At 39.7% G+C, this 9,341-nt stretch overlaps 1 protein-coding gene across 1 annotated transcript; it reads left to right on the top strand.

Moving 5' to 3' along the window:
• The first annotated feature begins 8,148 nt into the window (after positions 1-8,148).
• Positions 8,149-9,088, top strand: LOC122011997 (protein DMP4-like). The gene has a single exon (XM_042568441.1). The coding sequence runs from the start codon at positions 8,355-8,357 to the stop codon at positions 8,979-8,981; it is 627 nt and encodes a 208-aa protein (XP_042424375.1). The 5' UTR covers positions 8,149-8,354; the 3' UTR covers positions 8,982-9,088.
• The last annotated feature ends 253 nt before the right edge of the window (positions 9,089-9,341 follow it).

Raw genomic sequence — 9,341 nt, 5'->3', positions numbered from 1 at the left:
TTTCAATTTCAAATTTTGGAACCTTAAAACTTCAAGTTTTGATTTTCAAGGGTCATTAACCATTGCTAACCCTTTGGAATACACTTGTATACATTTAGGGGGAGCTTTCATGATGAAAGCAAGTATGGATTTGTTAAGGTAGACTTAGGTGAAGTTTAGGTCGGGGTTTAGTTTCATTATTGAATTTTGAACCTCAAAACTTCAAGTTTTGGTTTTCCTAACTGTTTAGGAACTCCAAGTCATTGTTGGTGCAATGATAGAAGTTTGGCCATGTTTTTAGGGGGAGCTACTCCTTGAATGCATGAAAATTCATTTTCAAGGACCTTGGAAGGGGGTTAAACCTTTCTGATGGTTAATACTCAGGGTCGAGTATTGGGAACAATGGAAGATTGGTTATCTTCATTGCTATGATGATAAATGCTCTCGGATGAGCATTGTGGAGTAGGTTACTGCTCAAGGGGGAGCATTGGATTAATGAAGGGGATGGGACCTTCATTGGTAAAGTGAAAAATACTCTTGGATGAGCATTGTGAAGAAGATTACTGCTCAAGGGGGAGCATTGAATACAATGAATGGGAGTTTCATTGGGAAGTTGATGCATGCTCTAGGATGAGTATTGTGAAGTGAAGTAGAGCTTAAGGGGGAGCTTTGGCGGCAATGAAGAATATGAGATCTTCATTGTGGGGTTGTTAACACTATATGAGGTTGTAAACAATGTAGAGTTAACTCTTATGGAGAAGAGTTTGTTTTCTGGTTTGATGTGTGACAAAGGGGGAGAAGAAAAGGTTAAGTTAGGCCTTCATCCCAAGTAGGGGGAGTTTGCCCTCTAGGAAAGGGGAGAGAATGAAGGAAACCTTCATTCATGCCTTGTCAAGAAGAGGTTAAGGTTATGAGATTTAACCTTGGTGTAAAAAAGTGATTAACGCTATGGGATTTAGTCTTGTGATAAAGAAGAGGTTAAGGTTATGAGATTTAGCCTTGGTGTAAAGAAGTAATCAAGGCTATAGGATTTAGCCTTGTGATGAAGAAGAGGTTAAGGCTATGGGATTTAGCCTTGGTATAAAGAAGTGATTAAGGCTATGGGATTTAGCCTTGTGATGAAGAGGAGGTTAAGGTTATGGGATTTAGTCTTGGTATAAAGAAGAGGTTAAGGCTATGAGATTTAGCCTAACTTAGAGGTATTGTCAAACATCAAAAAGGGAGAGATTGTTGGGGCAATTTCCCTAGGTCAAGGTTAACCAGTTTGACTAAGCTCGAGTTGAGTCAAACTTGAGTCAGGATTTGAGTTTTGATGTTTGACAATATAAGGAGATTACTGGAGCAATCATCCGGTTATGGAGATGGTCAAAGGGTTGACGAGGTTAATGAGAATACAAGTCAAGTAGGTCAAGGTTGACAGGAGAGTTGACTGGGAAAGTCCTAACTGGATGTTAGGCATTTATAAAAGTCCTAGTGAGGAGCTAGGCAGGAGAAAGTCCTGGTGAGGAGTCAGGCAATTGGAAAGTCCAAGTGTGATTTTCGCAAAGGAGAAAATCCTGGTGAGGAGCCAGGCAATTGGAAAGTCCAAGTGTGATCTTGGCAAAGGAGAAAGTTCTGGTGAGGAGCCAGGCAATTGGAAAGTCCAAGTATGATCTTGGCAAAGGGTGTAAGTCGAAGTATGTGGTCTTGGCAAGGTAAGTCCTAGTGTGACTTGGCAAGGAGAACTCGACAACTAGGATGAGGCCGAAGGAAGCTCCTGAAGGCAAGGCGTGAAGGATGGGAGATATCCGAGGGACGCAAGGCTGATGGAGAAGGCTAGAAGGCTAGTTCGAGGTTGGTCAGATGTGGCCAAATGCTAGGCATGGAGACCTAACATGTTACGGTTGACCAGGAGTTGGGTTGGAGATTTTGGACTTGAGTTTGAGTCAAGTCCAGGCTGGTCAATTGATCGAGCGAACGATTGAACCAAGGCCCAATCGATCAGTTGATTGATTGGGGTGTGCTGTGATTATAGGGATGTGGAATCGCGAGCACAGAAAGACTCTAAATCGATCGACCGATCGATTCAGACAATCCCAATCGATCGATCGATCGATTGAGCAGCAGAAGATCTCGCGCGATCGCGAGAGCACAGAAAGGCTCTGAATTGATCGGCCGATCGATTCAGACAATCCCAATCGATCGGCCGATCGATTCAGACAATCCCAATCGATCGGTCGATCGATTAGGAAGTGATCATTACCCAGGAAACGAGCGATGGATGGCTGGGATGAAGCGGTGCTGACGTGGTAATCGATTGGGGATGAATTGGATCGATTGAGAGCACTATTTAAAGCCTGGGCGGAGCGTTTTCTCCGCAGTTCTTTGCGAGCTTGCTTCCTGCGATCTTCAGCGACTTTCTCCGATCTTCACCGCCAGTTCTTGAAGGCTCTTGAGAGTGTTCTCTCAAGGTTCAAGAGGCAACAACAAGCATAAGTAAGCAAGAAGAGAGTGTATTCATTTGTATTTGTATTTCTCTTTCTTGTGTGAGTGTTGTGTTGTAGTGTGAGTGTGTACGAGGATTCTCCGCCTCCGGCTGCGACCAAAAAGGAGTGTTTCATAGTGGAGATAGCGTGTCGTGTGTGGATCCTTGGATTAGTCACCTCATCTTGAGGTGGATACCAAGTAAACCCTAGGTGTTAGCATTGTGAGTGTTTGTCTTCAAGTATTCCGCTACACAACAACAAGACGAAGCAAACCAACGCAAGTGCAACGAAATGCTATTCACCCCCCCCCCCTCCTCCCGCATCTAGCAAGCATATTGGCCCCTACAAATAGTACAGTAAACCTAGGGTTACCTCCCTAGGGTTGTCTAACTTCACTCACTAAGACTTCCATTGCCCGACTTCACTCACCAAGACTTCCTCCACCTAGCTTCACTCACTAGGACCTGATTTCACTCACCGGAACTTTCACCATCTAGCTTCACTCACTAGGGCCCGCCTTCACTCACCGGAACTTCCACTACCTAGCTTCACTCACTATGGCCCGACTTCACTCACCAAAACTTACACTTTACCTAACCTTTGGTTAGAACTTACCTTTGCTAGTCATCTAGTCCTGATTAGACTTCTTTCACCCAAACATCAAGTCCTATTTGGGTCAACCCTTGGTCATATTATCAAACATCGAAACCCTAGAGATCGATTGCATCAACAAAAATAAAACAAACACTTTCCCGTTCTTTCAACTCTAATTAAAAGCAACTATGATAATAAATGAAAATAACAATTTAAAGACGAGGTACAAGATTTACTTGATTATAACTTAGGTGGTTGTTAATCCAAAACCAATGAAAGCACTAAAAGAAAATCTCCTTCATTGAAGATGAAGAAGTCTCTCACACTCGTTGAAAACTTAGAAAGTTGCTAGGAAATTAAAACAAGAGTTGATTCAGAAGTCGTTGTCTATTTCCTAGCTCCAGGGGCCTTTTTATAGCTCTTGTAAAATCCTATCCGTGGGTGGAAGGCGCCTCCAACAAGCTAGAAGGCGCCTCTAGCGAGGCGCCAAAGGATAAATCTTTATCCTTTGGCAACGACAATATTTTTCTAGTTGAAGGCGCCTTCCATAGGGCTGGAAAGCGCCTTCGTATTATTCATCGAAGGTGGTTTCTAGCCATGGAAGGTGCCTTCCATAATGAAGGTGCGGAGGCGCCTTCAGCTCCCTTTGAAGGCGCCTCCAGCAGTATTTCCAGCCTTCTTTTTGCTCTTCTGCTGCTCCGATCGTCTGGGTGATTGCGGCCATCCGGGATAGAGCTCACCCAAATCCATTTCCCGGTCTTCTCCTCGAGCAAGCTTCCGCTCCGGCTTCCCGTCTCTCAAAACGTCATGCACGTCCTTCTCGTCCATAAATGTACTCTTCCGCAGCACCTTGTCCCTCGGATCCACCGAGCCCGTCGGCTCCCTTCCCGTGCTATCCTTCTCGCTAGTTGCGTCTTCTGCTCGACTTCTTGTATTCCTAAGTTCCTGCACACTTAGACACAAGGATCAAACATAACAGGACCTAACTTAACCTAATTGATTATATCAAAACTACCACGGGGTTTCAACACATGCAAAAGCACATTTTTCATGTCAATTTTGCTTGCGTATAGCTGCGGCATCAATTCAAGCAAAAGATGAATTTTTAGTTGATCAAAGCCTCGAAAAGATAGCAACTATTATAGGTGAACACCTATTGAGCAAAGCATCAAAATACCGATGAGCCTTGGAGAAGAACCTCTTCGGTGGCTGAGAGCCCATATTATGTCTACCATGGAAGAGGCGGTCAAAGTGTGAAGGCGAGGAGTCACGGATAGAGTCTAGATTAAGGGAGAGGAGTTACGGAGCGTGGAAATGGTGCCAACGAAGTTGCGACCGAGGCGCTACCACTTCTTGGGCAGCGGCAAGGCTGCAGAGGGGGAAGGCAGGGAGGATGACGATGATGAAGAATAAGCAGAGTTGCAGGTTGCAGGTCGACGATGCAGCTGTGGGCAGTGAAGATGCCTTGGTGATCGCCTCACTTGGTCCATGGCACACGTGGAGATGCAGCATAGGAAGAGAAGAGAAAGACATTTCCCCCGATTTGGGTAGATGAAAATTAGCACAAAGACTATTCCACAAATGGATTTACGAAGACATTCATTCATTATTTGATATCGTGCAAACAAAAGAAAGGAAGTATAATCCATCTTTCATCATGAAGTGAATTATGAAAATTTTCGAATGGAAACTTTTCTCTCACTTTTTCCATCCGTCCTCCCAAGTAAACAAGGCATTAGGGTTTATCTTTAAATCCAAATTTCTCACCATCTTCTTGTGTGCAATCAGTTTTATTCTTTAATTTGTCTTGAGAAAATTTATAAATTTTATTTTATTTTATTTTTAATATTCTGGAGGGAATTTGTTATTAAATCTAGCAGTAATATAGTAGAGGTAAAATTTCCTTAATGATAATAATTCATGTTAGAAATGAAGTTCTATGATTTATTTCTAACACGTGTATGTGGCTTGTGATCTAGCACGGGTTGGGCCAATTGTGAAGGGGCGGTTGGCCTGGTTCTTAGGCCATGAGATGCCAACTGTGAAGGATGTTTTGACTATGCTCACGAGAACATGAGACAGTTATGAGCACTCCTTCTTTCAAAGGGCGCTTGGTATATATTTGACAATGAGAATGATAATGAATTTTGATTGAGGGGTTAATGGCAATGGGAATGATTACTAGATTGATGGTGCTTGGTATAGATACTGGAATGGATATTATTCCCATTAATGTTGCTTGGTTTGGCTTAAATTATGGAATGAGAATCGACCAAAATTCTCATTTTACCCTTATAAGTAAAATACAAAAAAAATCACACAAAGTCATGGACTGAACAATTTTATTAAAAAAAACGTAATATGATGGTAACAACTCTGTCGATGGTCTTGTATAATTAAAACATCTATCACAATATCAAAAATGATAGAAGCAAAAAAATATTCATCAAATCCAACGACATCACAAACATACTATTCCAAGCAATTGAGTATAAAATCTTTAACTTCAAAGGGATCCAAACTGAACAATAACTCAACCTTTACATAATTAAATAGTTTGTATGTTTTTTTTCTATTTTTTCTGTGGATTCTTTACTTCACATAAAGTAAAGTATACAATCATTTCAAAAAACATTTATAGAGTAAATGAACATCATAGGAAATAAGAGATGTCATGACGAAGTGATCGAACGAAAATGATAAAACTACATCCACTGAAGAGAGAGATCTCAAAAGCGGCGACCGAGTTCTATAGTCCTAGAAAAAGGACCATTGTTGTCACCAATAGAAAATAAAGATGCAATAGAAAATAAAGGACACTATTCCGATTGACGAAAATTAGGTAAAAAAAATGCTGAAATACGAAAATCAAAAGAGAGAGAAAGACGAGTTGAGGCAACTGACTCACCTTCGATAAACCAGACTGTGGCAAAGAGGAGAGTTGAGGCGCAGTGGCGAGTGAGGAAGAAAGACGCAGAAATGCGAAAATCAAAAGAGAAGAAAAGGTTCGGCTCGAGGGGTTGGACGATCAAAAAAGCCACATGAATAGGGAGGAATGGGTTTAACGATAACCTAGGGGTGGGTGGGTTATGAAAGTAGGGATATCAAATCCATATTTTGATTCCGATTCCCATCTACCAAGCATCAAGAATGGGAATGAAATAGATTTCATTCACATTCCAGCATCCGAAACCCGCCAACCAAGCACCTCCTCAATATAAAATAATATCCTTCTATATGCATGGAATTGTACAGGAGAAATTGTCTCTAGGATGATGGTGTAATGGATGTGTGTTAAATTGTCACTCAACTATTCATATTTGATCCCTAAGTACAGTATATTTATAAGAATTTTTTTCTGGGTGTACAATCACAGGATGCTAGACTTCTGGGCTATCCACCGCGAGCACTTTTCAATTTATCCTGTTGATTGATGAAAAATTTCTATGAAATCTGATCATCCCAGATTTAATATTATCTAATTCAGGGTCGCCTTTAGGCATATGCCATTAAGGCCTGTGCCTAGGGCCCTAATTTTATTGAGGCATATTATTTTTAATATATTAAATATAATTTTATATGTTTTTAAAGAGAATGAAAAAGAAATGAGCCCATGTGATAAAGGATTACACAATTTCATTCTCTAAAAATTGGGATCATTATTTTTAATATATTAAATATATTTTTATAATAGGACTCACATGATTAAAGATTTATATAATGGTCAAAGTTTGCAAAGATATCATTATGGTTCCAATGAATAAAGTCATAAAGGGACTCTTTTTTTAATAAATTAAATTTATTTTTAATTATAAATATTATTTTATAAGATCTAATCTATTGCTCTTCAATATCTCTCAATTCTAGCTTTCTCTTGTTACATTTTATCTTTCATTGGTGATGTTTTCTCCTTTTATCAATAAGAACATGAATTAGAAATTTTTTATCTTATCCATACAATGTAAAATAAAAATGTTAATTTTTTTTTTTGAGTTCCCCCTCTTCCCGTTTTCCAACTCCCCTTCTTCGTGCTTCTCTTCCTTGTTGAGATTGGAGAAGAGAAACTACGCCTAACACTAACACGCTGATCCGATTGGTGTTGATACTATGCTCTTTGCTTAATTAAATTCAAATGTTGATGCATTCATTCATATTGTGTCTAATCGAAATGGAAGATTTTATTATTTTTAAGTAATAATGAGTTAAATATCTTTACCATTTCTATTACTTGATAGACATTAAATTTAACTTTTATTTAGATGTATTTGCAATCATAAATTGTTGGATTTTGCCTTTATGATTTTTATTTTCTAAGTATGATATTGAGTTTTATCATTTTATATATATATATTTATTTATTTAATTTTTGTACTTCGCTTATGATGACGAGTTGAGCACGGGAGTATGATTTTTTTTTCTATTATTATCTTATTTGATTATTCTTATTTCCTCAATTTTATTTCTTTTTTAAAGGTTATTTTCTCCATATGTCATTTAAGTAATTAGACATACTTCTATTTTTTTTCATTTTTAAACATTTGAATACACTTATATTATTATATCTAATAACAATACTACCTCATATGTTTCTCTAAATTATATTATCAAAATTTGAATATGAAAATTTAATTAATAATTTTACATCTCAAAAAATGAAAAAATTATTTTTATATAAAAATATTTTTTTAATTAATATTTTAATTTATTAAAAAAAAACTTTAAAACATCATTTTCGAAATCTGAATGAAAAAACGGTTAAAGAATTTTTTTTTTAACCCGTGTCAAAGATTTAAATTTTTTATTTCCACTTAAGCCTTGTATAGGTTGAGCCGGCGCAGATCTAATTCATCATTCTTTCAAGGACAAATTAAATTTTGTTCTTATCAATACTTCCGTGGTGAGCCTATGCAATAATTTATAATTGAGTCAGATGTATCGTGGCAGAATTAGGATTACCGAAATTAAGCATGAAATGAAATTGCGTGGCGTAATTGTATTGAAAGCCCAAATGTTATCTTATCACCGGTCGATCCCGATCAAGCAACTTCAACCAAAAGTATAACTCCTCCAATTCTGTAACCCTCTCAACTCGACCTATCGTTCACAAACGTAACGCTTCCTCAGTCCCCCCCCAGTAACTCTTCCTTGCAAGCCATGTAACGGGCGTACGGAACACACGATTGCTTCTCTTCCACATCTCCTCTCTTCGTTGCCTCCACTCAACAGAGAACGCGATGCAAATTTAAATCGATCGACCATTCTGCGGGATCGATGGATGTTCACTTTGTATGTAATTAAGCCAGTGAATTATACATTATGGCTCCCGAGACAAACGACGTGGAGGAAGCTCTCTTGGCTCCGACGACAGTAGCGATAGATAAGGACGAGGAGGAGCAGACGAGCGCGATACAGAGAGCCATCAGCCAGACGTTCAAAAGCACATCCCACCTCGCGAAACTCCTGCCGACCGGAACCGTGCTGGCGTTTCAGCTTCTCTCCCCCATCTTCACCGACGCAGGCCATTGCCTGGATTCCAACAGGACCATGACTGCCTACCTAATCGCGCTCTGCGGGCTGTCTTGCATCGCCCTTAGCTTCAGCGATAGCTTTGTGGATGCGAAAGGGAAGGTGCGGTATGGCTTCGCGACTCGGAGAGGCCTGTGGGTGATCGATGGAACAGAGAAGCTGCCATTGGAGAAGGCAATGAAGTACAGGATACAGCTCATCGACTTCGTGCATGCCTTCGCCTCTGTATCAGTCTTCGCGGCGGTCGCTTTGTTCGACCAAAATGTGGTTTCCTGCTTCTACCCGATCCCATCGGAGGAGACGAAGCAGGTGCTGACGTGCTTGCCAGTGGCCATCGGAGTAATCAGCAGTATGTTATTTGTAACTTTCCCAACAACACGCCATGGCATTGGCTTTCCACTACTTTCCCCTAATTGATGATTTGATTGGTTGTAATTAATATAATTCAAGCTGTCCCCTGTCACAGAAATGTTTGTTTAATCTATTGCATTCGACTCTACTCTCTCATATTGGATTATGTTATATCATGGAAAATGAAAAAGAATCTAATAATGTTGTCTGATTGAACCGAACAAGAATGATTAATGTTTGTGTGTCCAATAGCATCATAGCATGACTTTTGATGGACCATGCATGTGTCTTCCATAATCCGCAAACTACTCCGCTAGTCACGCAGCTTAAACAGCAAGAACGCAAGTACGTACATCAATCAACCTAGCTATTAGTCAACCAATTGTTTGAAAGAAGGCAGCGCAATCAAATCCTATATTGTCCGTA

Source organism: Zingiber officinale, chromosome 8A (assembly GCF_018446385.1).
Source record: "Zingiber officinale cultivar Zhangliang chromosome 8A, Zo_v1.1, whole genome shotgun sequence".
In the NCBI taxonomy this organism is placed as follows: Eukaryota; Viridiplantae; Streptophyta; class Magnoliopsida; order Zingiberales; family Zingiberaceae; genus Zingiber; species Zingiber officinale.
The sequence above is the reverse complement of the archived record's forward strand: the minus strand, read 5'-3'. Positions and strand labels throughout refer to the sequence as shown.

What these genes read in the sequence shown, in the direction of transcription:
- LOC122011997 (XM_042568441.1), top strand. Translation starts at nt 8,355, where the DNA reads ATGGCTCCCGAGACAAACGACGTGGAGGAAGCTCTCTTGGCTCCGACG.